At 37.8% G+C, this 14690-nt stretch overlaps 1 protein-coding gene across 1 annotated transcript in view; it reads left to right on the top strand.

Moving 5' to 3' along the window:
• The window catches only part of ADGRG6 (adhesion G protein-coupled receptor G6), a 138056-nt gene that overhangs the window by 50728 nt on the left and 72638 nt on the right, over nucleotides 1-14690 (top strand). The window contains exon 3 of the mRNA XM_082633768.1: nucleotides 14060-14401. Coding sequence (XP_082489894.1) covers nucleotides 14060-14401 — 342 coding nt within the window. The remainder of the gene's footprint in view (nucleotides 1-14059; nucleotides 14402-14690) is intronic.

Here is a 14690-nt window from a genome sequence, read left to right as displayed (position 1 = left end):
GAAATTTGTAACTTTGTGTACTGGCATTACACAGTGTCACGGAATGAACTGAAGATAAGTCAGTCATCTTAGAGATATCCATTTGGTTTTCTTTTTTCTCTCTACTTACATTTTTATTGGATATAACCCAAAGAGTCAAAGAAGAAGCAGACAGCAAAGGGCTCCCACCCAAGCTATGTCCAAAATCTATTTTATTTTACTTCTCTGTATTCCTTACCCCAGTTACCAAAGGAGGTCAAGAGGAAAATGCAATAGTTTAATCTGTCATAATGCTATTCCGATTATATCGAACAAAATGCCACTCATCTTGAGATGATTTAATCACAGCTTATATCAAACATTCTTAGTGCAGAATGTTCCCTCCAGCCTTCCCCTAAAATCCTGGATCAAATCAACTGAGCATTGGCAGTATCTTTTCATTTTTATTTCTTTTTTTCAGTCTGCTGAAGACAGCAAAAGGATCAGCACATTTACATTACTTGGATGTTGTACCAAGTGGGGTACAATTGGGTATACTTTTTTTCATTAAAATTTCATTAACATTAAAATTTGCCTTTATTAAAGGTTTTGATAGAAAAGTTACTCTAACATGAAATTTTCTAACTAAAGTCCTTATTTTTTATACTTCTGGAAAGACTGTACCCTAGGAGGTAGATGCACATCTTTTTACATAGCTTCTATATCACTAGAAGCCCTGTAAAAATATCAAACTGTGAATTGAAAGGCTGTACCTAAAAATGATATCATGAAGCAAAATGATAGAACTAAACAGGATATAGTGGAGCCTTTGTCTTTTGCTTCAGCAGCCCAAATCTAATTGTTGAATAATGTGTTTTAGAGGACAGTGGTGTCTTTCATTGAAACGCTGTGCAAAAAGTTCCAGCCAGGCAATGTGCTATTTCTAGTCAAGTGTATGGAGGGTTTACGTACTGAGAGCAGCTGTACAGATGTTAGCATAGGAGCAACTCCGAAGCCAGTTCAAATGGAAAATTAGATTTGCATCCAGAGGATCTTATGTGAACTATAGGTGTTTAATTTTCAGCTCTCCAGTGAGCAAATGTTTAAATATAGTAAACAGAAATGACAAGCTAGGCTATCCTTTAAGGTTTTGCTTTTCTCATATTCTGTGAAAAGGGTCTTTGTTGTGTTTGAGTTGCTAATGACCAGATATGATCCTGCATTTGTTGCTATACATTAAGTTTTTCATACAGTCACTTAGAACATTTCTCTTTTATGTTTTCGCCGAGAGCTTTGGTCTGCATTTTAAGTTCAGCGTGGTTCATATATTTCTTATTGACTGTTGTTTGGCATGAGACAGAGGAACTTCATCTGCATTGTTCACTTTTGAATCGTGACTTATAGTTTTGTAGAAGAATAATTGTAAAACATCATAAAATAATATCCATAAAAATGGTGTGTCAGAGAAAAATGTTTTTGATAATTTAAGAAAATATTCCTTTCAGGCAAAATCACCTACATGCAAACAATTAACATCGCTTTACAAGCAAATATTAACTTTTATTAAAATTTCAATAAACTTCTTTTGTTTGGGCTCATTTTGCATAGAGAGGCTAGCAGTTCTACTTAGAACAGTACCATGCTGGCTGGGTGCTCCTTCAGAAAAATGCCTGATGTCTTACTCATCCCCCAAATGGAAAGTCGGCCAATTATATTGGAGAAGAAAATCATTTTGATTTCCTTGAGTAGAGATTTTACTCAGATTATCTTAGCAAATAATTTTCAGAAAAGATCTGTTATCCAGATATCTCCTACTTAATTCATTATTAAAGAATCAAAAAATCTAGTTTCTCACCTTTTTTGGATTGAGATTTGATGCCAAAATGGCATATAGCTTTCCCACCATATACCCTTCCATGGGAAAATGATATATGTGTTTCTAAAGCTTTGTATTTATATTGGAATCCCAAATTGCCATTGTTTGAAATTTCCCTTTCAGTTTTTCTCTAAGATGGACCTCCTTAATGTCATTTCAATCATCACTGGGGCTCAGTCTGCCTAAGCATCAGTGTTATTTTGATGAAGGGGGGCAGTGACTGAACTATGCATGATACCTGGTACTGAACAAGAATAATATTCTACCTATTATTATTGGAAAATAACTTCCTTAGATAACACCCTACAAAACTTCCCTACTTGCTGTTCTAAATGGGATTGTGAAAGGAATCTGTATGTTAAAATAACATTTCTCTTTCCCTCAAACAACACTGCAAAGCTAAATGATCGAGAGCATAGAAGCACTTTACAGACATTTCGAATGATGGCTCAGCTCCCTCAGTAGTGAGTGAAACAGTTATGTGCAGCCTGAGTACTCTGACACTCTCCAGCGACAGAGAGGTTTGCCCCAGTTCAGACCTCTCAGACACTGACCAACTTCTGTTCTTAGGTTGCACCTCCAACTGGAAACACGCTGCCCTGTTTGTTTGCTCTGTAGGCCACCCAGCCCACCCGCTTTTGGTGGTTTGGCTTCCTCTCTGACTTGCCTGCAGGTGTGACCTTATTCCCCCACCTATAACAAGTCACTCTCCCATTTTTCTGAAGTTTAAAAATAAAGCTGGCTTAAAGAAAACAGTAAGCAAGTAGATTTTTATATTCTCCTGGAAACTTATAATTATGCAGCTTGGTGAACTTCATGAACTTCTTCCAGTGTGTTTTTGCTGCAGACTTGTGATTGATGTGGAGGCTCCTTCAGGGCAGAGGTGAAGCAGTTTTAACTGTGGAGAAGTTGATTGAGTTGCCTGGATGTACATAACCGGCCAGAGGCTGTACAGCATTACACCTACATCGCCTCGTCCTGACCCAGTGCAATCTGAAATCACATAAACATTTTGGCAATGGTGTGGCAAACCAAGGCTCAACCTCATTGCTCAATAGGTGTATTAATTTTATGAAAGTAATAGATGATTTTTTTTCTTTTGTAAAGGAAGTTGGTAGGCATCAAGAACATACAAAAGCAGCTATATTAAGTAGAAGGGAGGTGATTTTTTTTCCCTGATGTAACCACACTCTAAATCTTCACAATCTGTCACAGCTTGCTCTGTAATTCTAAGCCAGCAATATTCAAAATAGCACAATAAGTACTGTTAGCAAGATGTGGAAATTTCTTGAGCAGTCGGAATTTATCCCAGAAGCCAGGATGTTTGCCGAGCATTAGCTCTACTTGCATTCAACCTGCACTGGCTGATTTACGGCTCCAAAGTGGACAAATAACACAAACAAGCTGAGACTCACGAATACTCAAAAAGACCCTCTTGTCTCATAATAGCTTGAGCTGTACGTCGGCCTACTCCTTTCCTTGGGGAGCATCAGATGTCTTCATGACTCTCCTGGAAGTTTCTTCCTAGTGGTGGGAGCAGTTGGAGCTCTGATGTGTGCGAGGCCCTAAGTTCATCACTCATACTAGGGTTTTAGAACCATAAGAGACATTTCTTTCAGCTGTGGAAACCAAGACCTCAATGGCTAGTCACTAGCCAGGGGCAGAACCCACTGTGATCCACTTGCAGTATATCCCAAATATTCACACAACCATAGATTATTTCAAGAGAAAGGCAATTTAATCCCCTCTCATCTGGCACAAAGTAATCACTCACTAAATGCTAGTTGCTATTACAGTTGTTATTTTTATTTCTCTGCATCTCCAGAGAAGATGGGTTTATGACTTTTATATGTGTTTATATTGCTTATATTCACATTAAAAAATAACTTGAAAGATATAACTTTAGATCTGGAAAGGATCTTGAGGAAGCTTCTAGTTCAGCTTCATAAGCATATTGTTCTTGCTACAATGATTTTTTTATTGTTCTTGCTAGTGTTTTTTTCCCACAATGGTCACAATTTTTTTTTTATCAGATAGACCTTGTGATTTAGCTAGAAAGGAGTTGGACTAGAAGAAATCTTTTTAAAGTTCAACTTTAGAGTTTACTGAAAATATCTGGAGTTAATCTATTTCTTTCTCTCCCTCTCTCACACACTTCTCTAATATATTTTCGTTGAGATCTATGTGCAAAGTTAACATTATATAAATATTTTGAAAAGTAATTAATTCCAGTGATGGATTAACTTAAGGCAGTTAACATATTTAAACAACCTATTTATGTATAAAATGGAAAGTTTTAATGAAAAAACATTTTTAAAAATCTATATTATGTAATTTTTACATCAGCTCTTTTTTATTACTAAGATGTTTACATTAAAAAGTATTCTGTAAAGGGGCAAAATTATGCCAGTTGCCTCTATAATTTGCTTTGCTCCAAACCTTGACTATTTAAACTGCTTCCATTATGTGTACAAACCTGAGTGTTTTGTGTTGTTTGTTTTTTTTATGTCTTCAACTTAAAGGCTCATTTGGAAAATTTGAGTTAAGATATATACACTTACTCAGCTACTACCATCTTCTTCCCAATATATTCTCCCAACTTATTAGGAGGGCAAGTTTGTAAAAGCAAAACTAGTTCTAGCTATTAATTTCAGGGACTTTACCTGCACCCACATAACAGGGACCTTTTAATCCTACCTTCCCTCTGACCACCCTCTGATAAACATATGTAAAAATATTTAAAAGAAAACTGAAAATGAATGAAAGTAGGGGCCCAGAAAATTGAATAAATGAATGAATGAATAAATGAATGAATGAACAAACTGAAATATGGCTAACGTGCTCTGCTATTAAATAACAACCACAGTCACAACAGTAAAAATGAATATGATTTGAGCATCTCACTTTGAACCAAGCACAGTCCTAGTACTTTACATGGATATCTCATTAGCTGCATTCATGTGCTTAAGAAGTTAGTCATGCGCTATTTAGCCAGTAATGACATCATTGCCTTCATGGGTATTAGAACTATAATTAGCTTTTGTTAGGCTAAGACATTCTCTACTTATGTTGGTAATATTTAGCAATACTTTTCTGGTTAATGCTAACATAAACCAGTTTTACCCTGTAATGCTGCCTAGATAGTCCATATGGAAAGGTTTTCTGTGACATTCTCAAGTAAAATGAACATTAGGTGAGTGTTTATTTTTTTATAGTTCCCTCAGTTTCTTTTTTAGGAGTAATAATACATCAAAGTAAGACAGATCTTCAATAAATGTTACATTGGTCACTTTGCTGCCTTTTTATCTTACCCATCAACAGTTAGGCTTTGATTCACTGAATCCTTGTAGAATTAATCTTCCTTTACCACTGTTACTGCTTTTTTCTTTCCACAAACAAGCTGCCAGGATGGTTTGCTGTCTTTTGTCTCTCTTCTTGTCATCCATCAGCCCTTTGGGTTAGGCTGCTGTGATTCTTACAGCAGTCTTTGTTCACTGGTAATTTTGTGTTTATGTGTACAAGGGTGAGGTTTTAAAAAATATCTGCTAAATACAAATCTGATTATTTTACTTTCCCCTAATTAAGACCTTTTTATTTTCCCTACTGCTTTTATTATATTTAAAAAAGAATTTTTAAGCATTGCTTGCAAAATCCTATAGAATCTAATCTCTGCCTATCTTGCCATCTTTATCTCATGTTTCTCCCCACTTTGCACACTCTGCTTCAGCTAAACTAAACTCGTAAGTTACTGGAACAATCCCTGCTCTCTCTCACCCACAAGCCTTTGAAACCTGCTGACTCTACTGCACAGAACCCTCTTTTCTTTTTCTCCTCTGCTTCCCTTCTTCACTGGCCCACCTCTCTGCTGCATATTCAGGTCTCAGTTTCTTTCTCATCTGTTAGGAATGGCTCTGTTTCTACGCAATCTAAACATTGGTTATTGCACTCATCTACCTGCTCCATTAGAGCAATTTTCACATTGTATTATCACAATCTACTTATCTGTATTTGTACTAATCTCTACATTCCATAACGTCAGGGATTATATCTTGCCCACAACTGTATTCCCAGTGCCCAGCACAGTGCCAGGCACATAGATGCTTAATAAGTATTTACTGAGTGAATGGTTATGGGGGGATGGTGAGAGATGAGTTAGAAAGGGTGAACAGGACAAATATGGAGCGCTATATGTGTCATTCAAAGAAGCTTGTCTTGTTGGATTTCAGAGAAGATTTCAAGTTAGAGAAAATATTTTATTTTTTTTTAATTCTTCTTTCTCATTTTGTTTTTATTTGTGTTTAAATTAGAAACAGTGAAAGAATGCTAGCTGCAGGGTATAATATATTTTTTATTTTATTTTTTAATTAGTTATCTATTTTATACATATGAGTGTATATATGTCAATTCCAATCTCCCAGTTCATGCCACTCCCCACCCCGCTTTCCCCCCTTGGTGTCCATACATTTGTTCTCTACGTTTGTGTCTCTATTTCTGCCTTGCAAATTGATTCATCTGTACCATTTTTCTAGATTTCACTATATGCATTGATATACATTTGTTTTTCTCTTTCTGACTTACTTCACTCTGTATGACAGTCTCTAGTTCCATCCACATCTCTACAAATGACCCAATTTCGTTCTTTTTTTATGGCTGAGTAATATGCCATTGTGTGTGTGTGTGTGTGTATATATATATATATATATATATGTATATATACATATATATATGTATATATATATATACATATATATATACATATATATGTATATATATATATATATATATATATATATATATATATATATATCACATCTTTATCCATTCATCTGTCAATGGACATTTAGGTTGCTTCCATGACCTGGCTATCGTAAATAGTGTTGCAGTGAACACTGGAGTGCATGTGTCTTTTTGAATTATGGTTTTCTCTGAGAAAACATTTTTGTACTTGCATTTGCATTTTCACAGATATTTCTTGTAGTGATGGGGAGGATGAATTGGAGGTGACAAGACTATTGACAAAAAGACTAGTTACTGAGCTTTTTTCCAGGAGAGAAAAGACAAGAAACTTAAACTAAGTAGCCATGGGAATGAGAGAAGGGGATAAATGAAAAAACATGAATAAAATCATATATGGTCATGGCCCTTGACAAACTATTTTAAGGGGTGTGGAAGAAGGAAGAGAGAAGGGATGTTCAGAGTCCTAGCTTGGATGATGTTCTTACAACTAACACTTATAACATGGATAAGTGGTTTGAGGAAAGATGTTTGGATTGAGGGATCTATAAGATATACAAGTGGAGATGCTGAGTAGACATTCTCGAGTGTGGGTATGGTGTGCACTAGACCACGTATGTTGTCAGCATTTGGACATAATGGAGGCCTATGTTTAGATGTGATCACCCAGAGAGAATGAACGTGGGGGAGAAGAGCTGAAGAGAGAGGAGAGCCCCATAAAGGAGTGGCTTGGGGCAGACTTGGTTTTAAAGATCAGAAATCCATAATGCAGGACAACAGAGGTGGCGCGGTAGGTATAAGAGTTCTTGTCATAGAATCCAAGGACAAGCCACAAAGAACAGCTCCTCCGTTGATGACTGGACATGGCATGTCTAGAATTAAAGTCTCCGCTCTTCAAAGTTCTGGTTTTCTCTCATCTCTCTGTCCTTACATTTTTTCTCTTTCTCTTTTCTCTGTCTGCCCATCAGTGTCTTTGTTTGCAAGTGGCCAAGGAAGCTGCTACCTTTGAGTTTATATAGCTTTGTCATTCTATTATTCATTGTTTTCTGAATAAATTATCTGTGCCTCTAATTTCAAAGAGAGGGAATCTGACTGAGTAGCCAAGCCCATGATTTGGTTCCCTTCAGGTCAGGGGTCCTCCCCTGGGGTCATGGAACAAATACAACTGCCAGAGATGTAGGAGAGGCAGATCTTCCTGGGAGCAGGTGCATGCATGGAGATTGTGAATAGCTTCTGCAGTAGGTTGTTACTTAAAGGAGTGCTTTTCAGATTTTAATGTGCTTGCAAATCACCAGAAAATCTTGTTAAATATAGATTTTGTTTAGAATGTCTGGGTGATTCCACTTGTCTAACAAGCTCCCAGATGATGCTGATGCTACTGGTCTGAGGCCCATACTTTGAATTGCAAGGATTGGAAGGGCCAGTAGAGAAGAGATAAGCTCAGAGAGGGCAGAGAGAAGGGCAGGACAAGAACAAGGAGATGGTAGGAACCAAGTGGAGAGACTCAGAATCAGGGAATGTTCAGAGGCATCAAATGTTACAGAGCATGAGTGAGATCAAATTGGAAGCCTCTTTAGTATAAATAATCTGCATGACTTTGAGAATTCTTTCAACAGTGCTCAGAAGTCTATGCACTAGAGAGCAAGAAGGTCCATGGCTAGATTAATACAGAGTTAGTTGTTTACAGTGCAGGAAAGGAGGGGATAAGAGACTTGAATGTATTAACCAGAAGGTAGATTAAGTGATAGGCCAGGCAGCTGTAGACTGTTTCAAATTGTGCATTGCCTTTAGATTGTTTTGTTTTGTTTTTTTTAACAGCTGGAGAAAAACTCAGCCATTACTTAAGAGAGAATAGTTTCCCATGAGAATGTGTGTTGGGTGTGTGTGCAAATGCATGCACGTGTGATTGTGTGTTTAATCCTCTTGCAAGGGATATATATCTACATAATAAGCTGACTCCAGAAGGATTTACAACAGTTCACTTGTTTGGATCTCCCAAAAGTATTACCTTTTGCAGTTACATATGGAATGTTATCATGCCAAGGTGATTATGGAAAGACAGGATTCAAAGTTTAAGCATTAACAGTATTACAGAAGACAGAAATGTGTTTGAGGGTGTGGTGCATATGGATCTCTTTGGAGCTTCAAAAAATTGTCAAGCTTAATGGTGCCTCACCAAGAAACCTTCATTTCAACTTTTTGTTAGTTTTCTAGCAAGGCCAGACTTAATTGAACTCATTCAAGTAGAGTGGTACACTTTTGAACTCAGGCCTAAGTCATTGCGGTACCTTCATATTCATGGTGCTTCCAAAGAACATTTTGAGGTTGAAACATCACAGAGGGAAATCAGACAATTTTCTGGTTAACCCTGTGGAAGCCAGTGTTTTAGGAGGAGTTTGAGAGCAAACAGATATCCTTCCTTGGCTGCTGAGAGTTCTAGCAGGGGAATGGAATGACCAACGTAACCTTGGTGAAAGAGTGAGTTTCCCCTGGACAGCAATGCTGTCTTTGAGTGCAGAGCTTGAAGAGGAGTGGTGAGGGAGTGCGGGGATGCTTGCCAAGTCTGTCACATTAACAGAAACGCAGATGTCACAGCCAGATTGCCTTCAGATTCCTTGCCATCCTGAAAAAATATGCATAGAGCCCTGAAATCACTTAATTTTAAATACTTACTTTGATGAAGTCATTCAGTTCTGTGTATTATCAGTCATTTAACACATGCCAGCATCTAAAGTATTATTTATATTTTACATTTCAATGATGTTATATCTGGCAGCATTTCACTTGATCTGGAGAAATGGTGTATGGCTGTCCTGGCTTGGTAATGATTAAGGCATCAGGCTGATCCTGGAGCTCTCACTTGCTGCCCTTAGGCTTAATCTTCAGAAACCACCAAGGCTACTAAATATTTTAAACCTTTTTAAGCAACTCATTGATTAGAATTTAATAGATTCACATAGGTAATTCAAACAGCGACTTTGAATAGATGCAAACTGAACAGGCAACTGAAAGGAAATTTTCTGGAGGTATTTTTTTCACCAGGCAGGTTTTACAGCAAATTTATTAGTGTCAGTTTTACACACATTCAAATTAAAAAAAAAAAAGATTTAAGTGCATTCATTTCTTCACCACTTAACACAGTATAGGAAAATCAGTTATTTTGTCTACAGATCTGGGTTGAAAGCCACTGAAATTGATCTCTTTCTATTTATCTCTTAGGATCTGATACTCCTGTCTTAGATTTTAAAGCACATAGTATTTGATTTATAGAGAAGTACTTACAGCAAAGGTGGAGTAAGAATCCAAATCTCAGATTTTAAAAAAATGAGATAATGGTTCCATTAAATCTAAATCTAAGTGCTCTTTATAAATTGAAAGAGCCTTTGGCGTAACTGGGAGGTTTTCCATTTCAGATTTGCGTTTCTTTGAAGAATAAAGTTTTGTGAAAATACGCAGAAGTAAATTATTACTTAACACTGCAAGCATAGGCAAGAACCAAGGGTGGAATTTGGTTTGTTTGTTTAGATTACCGGAAAACTGCTTTTATAAATTATGAGTGTGAATATGTTATTATATCTGTCTTTGAGAACAACTTGAGCCAGATGTTTTGAGTTGGCTCGCTTTTAGAAAATGTTAACTCTGGTTTTACCAAGCCCTCATTCAGTGGCTACTTCAGTAGCCATCTTTTTAAGTAGCCCCACCTTTAAGAGAGAACAAATTAATTTCTTCATGAACTGGCTCACTGTGTAGGAATCAATTAGCAGTGACATTTCATGGCTCCAAATGGACAAATCCAAAGCGCTACATTTTAGACTCTCTAACATTCTTTACTAAAATATTTCAAAATTAGTTTCTTAAAATATATCAATTTTAGGGTGATTACACTAAGTTTGTAAACATATGTTTACACTTAATTTCATATGTTTAACTATGAAATTGCCCATTAAAAAGCATTGTCTCTTAAAACAAGACTTGGGCTCATCACTTTGCTGTGTCTTTTGTTTAATCTTGGCAACTTTTTCCTCCTCTAGAAAAACACTAGACATATTCAAAAGAGCTGGTTTGAACCTTGGTCCGCTATCAATTAGATATGTAACTTTGGACAAGTTATATAATCTATAATAGTCTTATTCGTGTCATCTGAAGAGGGAGGAGGTACTAATTCCCAGGGGTTTTTGTTGTTGTTGTTGCGGTACGCGGGCCTCTCACTGTTGTGGCCTCTCCCGTTGCGGAGCACAGGCTCCGGACACGCAGGCTCAGCGGCCATGGCTCACGGGCCCAGCCGCTCCACGGCATGTGGGATCTTCCCGGACCGGGGCACGAACCCGTGTCCCCTGCATCGGCAGGCGGACTCTCAATCACTGCGCCACCAGGGAAGCCCTTCCAGGGTTGTTATGATGCCAAGTGAGATAATCTATGTGAAAGCCCTTTACTGTGATCTATAAATATAATGAACACGATGATACTGTGCCTAGTTTAATTGACATTTCATCCAATTAAGATAATCGCTATTTGGTAGCATTATCTCTAAATGCGGTTTAGCTACTGCAGATGAGAATCACATAGAAGAATGCTTTAAGTGCTTTGTAAGTGATTATTATGGGTGTCTTCTTTTTCTCTTTTCTATCACAATGAGTGCTTAAGGGAAAAAGCGATTCTGTTAAGATGGGGTGCTACTTTTTCTCTCTTAAATTACTGATGCACAGATTTTGTTATAGTAATGATTAATAATAGCCAACATTTAAATAGTGCTAACACTGTGGCCAGTACAGTTTCCAGGACCTTCCAGTATTAATCTATCTATTCCTCCCTATAACCATGTGTGGTGGGCACTTTTATTACCACCAGTATAAAGTGGTGAAGCTGAGGTACAGAGAAATTAATTTATTCAAGATTATATGGTCAGTGTGGTCAGTCAGATTGACTTGTTTTTATACCTTTCATTAGCTCTAGGGAAGAATTTGGCAAAAATAATGTATCATGATAAAGACAACAATGAACGTTAGTTGGGTCTTGGATGTAGGGGGTAGCATCTCATTTTGGAAAAACGATGCTGCGTGCATGCATGTTGGAATGACACAGAGACTGTATCTTATTTTCCTTTCTTTTTTTCTTTTATAATCTCCAGTGCTTTTCACTGGATACATTACTGTTAATCTACTAGGATTAGTTCTCTCTCCTGAGCCCAAGGTACAGTAATAGAAAGCTAAATGTGCCAGAGAGGCAGGCCCCGCTCATCTCACTCTCTTGCTGTGAGTGAAACCATTGGAAAAAAGAGCCCTGAAACCCCATCCAAAGAGATATTCCAGACCTTATGCAGTCAGCCTTTTTTTGGACTTAGACTTTGGTTGACTTAGTTTCATATACTGTACTTAGTCATTCTTTAATTTAGGTGTGTTTTCTTTCATTTAAGTGACTCATTTATTTGTTCATAAATTTAACAAATTTTATCAAAGGTCTCCCATGTGGCAGGGGTGCTGTGAGTTCCTGAGGGGTAAGATGGTGACTATGACAGTACATACCCTCTGCTTGTTGAGCCTAGAGAATAGTGGGAGAATCAGACAATAAACAAAGTAATCTCACACATGGAATTAACCCAGCTGCTCTGAATCATGCTACAGGGAGAGGAGCACAGTGCTCCAGGGACGGATAAGAGAAGGCATCTGGCTAACACTTGATGATCATAGATTGTTTTCTCTGTCTATCCTCAGCCCTGTAAAAGATGTTGGAGACTTAGGGAGAAAGAGCCAGAGGGAGGGCAAGTTAGAAAGAATGGTTGGGGAGCAGAGTTGGCAAAGCAAACCCCTGCATAACACAAGATGGCCACAGGGAAATGAAAAAAGAAAAATCTAACTTGAGCAGCATAACACATTTAAATCCTTGAATATATCGCTGCATTATAGAAGAATAAGTAATACTTGTACTAACTACCGTTTTCAAGGAAAGTCATTGCATATTCATTCTACTCAACTCAGTAAAAGAGGGAAGAATGCAGTAAGTGGAGATTGAGTTCCATTAACATGGTAGAAGTCTTTTACTGTTAGAAAGTGTATGTGTCAGTTTTATGACAGAATGTTGGATAAATGACATTGCTGCCTACATTTATACAAATGTTTAAAAGCAACATGAATATTAATTTCAAAAGCATCACTAAATAGAAAGACAGTAGACCTTGGTTTCTGGATCCAGCTGGTGACCAGGCCCTGGATAAATACTACTTGAGAAATAATTGATTGCTTTACTTTTCTTCCTACCTCTTATTATCATCTGTCGTTACGTTATTGTTTGTTTATCTTTGGGTCCAAAACTGAAATGTAAGAATCATTCAGACAGAGACTTTGTCTTTCCTGCTCATTGGTATATACTATTTAGAATAGTGCCTGGCATGTAGCAGGCACTCAATAAATATTCACTGAATGAATGAATAAATAAGATAATCTCACAGGTATATAATTACCAACTAAAATAAACAAGCGGGAGAAGTGAAAGTATTTTTCAAAACTATAAGTACTGGGCTTCCCTGGTGGCGCAGTGGTTAAGAATCTGCCTGCCAGTGCAGGGGACACGGTTTCGAGCCCTGGTCCAGGAAGATCCCACATGCCACGGAGCAACTAAGCCCGTGAGCCACAACTACTGAGCCTGCGCTCTAGAACCCTCGAGCCACAATTACTGAGCCTGCGAGCCACAACTACTGAAGCCTGTGTGCCTGGACCCCATGCTCCACAACAAGAGAAGCCACCGCAATGAGAAGCCTGCGCACCACAGTAAAGAGTAGCCCCCGCTTGCTGCAACTAGAGAAAGCCCACATGCAGCAATGAAGACCCAATACAGCCAAAAATAAAATAAATAAAATAAATAAATTAAAAAAACCCACAAAACTATAAGTGCTTCACACATACAAGGTGATGCTGTTTATTTGAATTTTAGAAACAAATACAATCTGCCAGAAGATAACTTGTTGAATTTTTTGTACTGGTAACTAGCTTTCTCTTTAAACATTTATTTCCTAACTCTTTCTCTTCCATGGGTTGTAATATTGTTCTATATTTATGGTTCTATAAGATCCCCTCCACCCCAGCTCAGTTAGCCTGTAGAGTAGGGATTCTTAATCTGAATCAGTGTACCTATGTGAAATCCAGTGTTGCATCCTGAGGCCTCATGTACTCCCTGAAACTGTATGCCAAGGGCAGTGGCCCCTGTACACTTTACTGGAGGGAGTTCCCCTGACTTTTATCAGATTCTCAGCATTTATGAGCCCCCAGTTTAAAAACTCAGTGCTCTAAAATTTTGTATTTTTCTTTTACTTTTTGTTGCTCTTTTGGTTTTTCTTTTTCTTCTTGAGATGGTTTCATTTTCCTTTTAATGTTGATGATTATGTTTTGGTATTTTAAAATGTTTACTGTTTGATTGTCCCCATTGTGTGGTACTTCTTGGGTAATTTCACGCCTCTGATCCCAGCCCTTCTCTGTCTCTCTTTTGTCTGGCCAGCAGCGTGGGGATGTGCCAACTGCAGGGTTGTCCTCTCCAACCCTTCTGGGACCTTTACTTCTCCGTGCTACCCTAACGACTACCCCAACAGCCAGGCTTGCATGTGGACCCTCCGAGCCCCCGTGGGCTATATCATTCAGATAACGTTTAATGACTTCGACATTGAAGAAGCCCCCAATTGCATTTATGACTCATTATCCCTTGATAATGGAGAGAGCCAGACTAAATTTTGTGGAGCAACTGCCAAAGGCCTATCATTTAACTCAAGTGCGAATGAGATGCATGTGTCCTTTTCAAGTGACTTTAGCATCCAGAAGAAAGGTTTCAATGCCAGCTACATCAGAGGTATGTAAACCAAAGGCAGTGCCAACCTTCTGGTTTCATTTAGCATGTTCTACAATAAACATGAGGACCAGAAGACAGTTATGCTCTTTTATGTGAATGTGAATGACTAGGATTAGAACTTAAGTGCAAGAATCTGTTAGTGTTCTCTGAACATTCTCATTAGTGATATAGTTACCAGATCCAAAATCTGGTTACAGTAGAGCTGAATTCTTTTATATTGTTTATATACAGAACATTTAAAGGCTGCTTGAAAGACCCTGTAGATATCCCACAGCTAATAATTGAATCT

The sequence above is a fragment of the Mesoplodon mirus genome (genome assembly GCF_964341445.2).
Source record: "Mesoplodon mirus genome assembly, chromosome: 10".
In the NCBI taxonomy this organism is placed as follows: domain Eukaryota; kingdom Metazoa; phylum Chordata; class Mammalia; order Artiodactyla; family Ziphiidae; genus Mesoplodon; species Mesoplodon mirus.
Note: the sequence above shows the minus strand (reverse complement) of the source record. Positions and strands in the feature narration are given on the sequence as shown.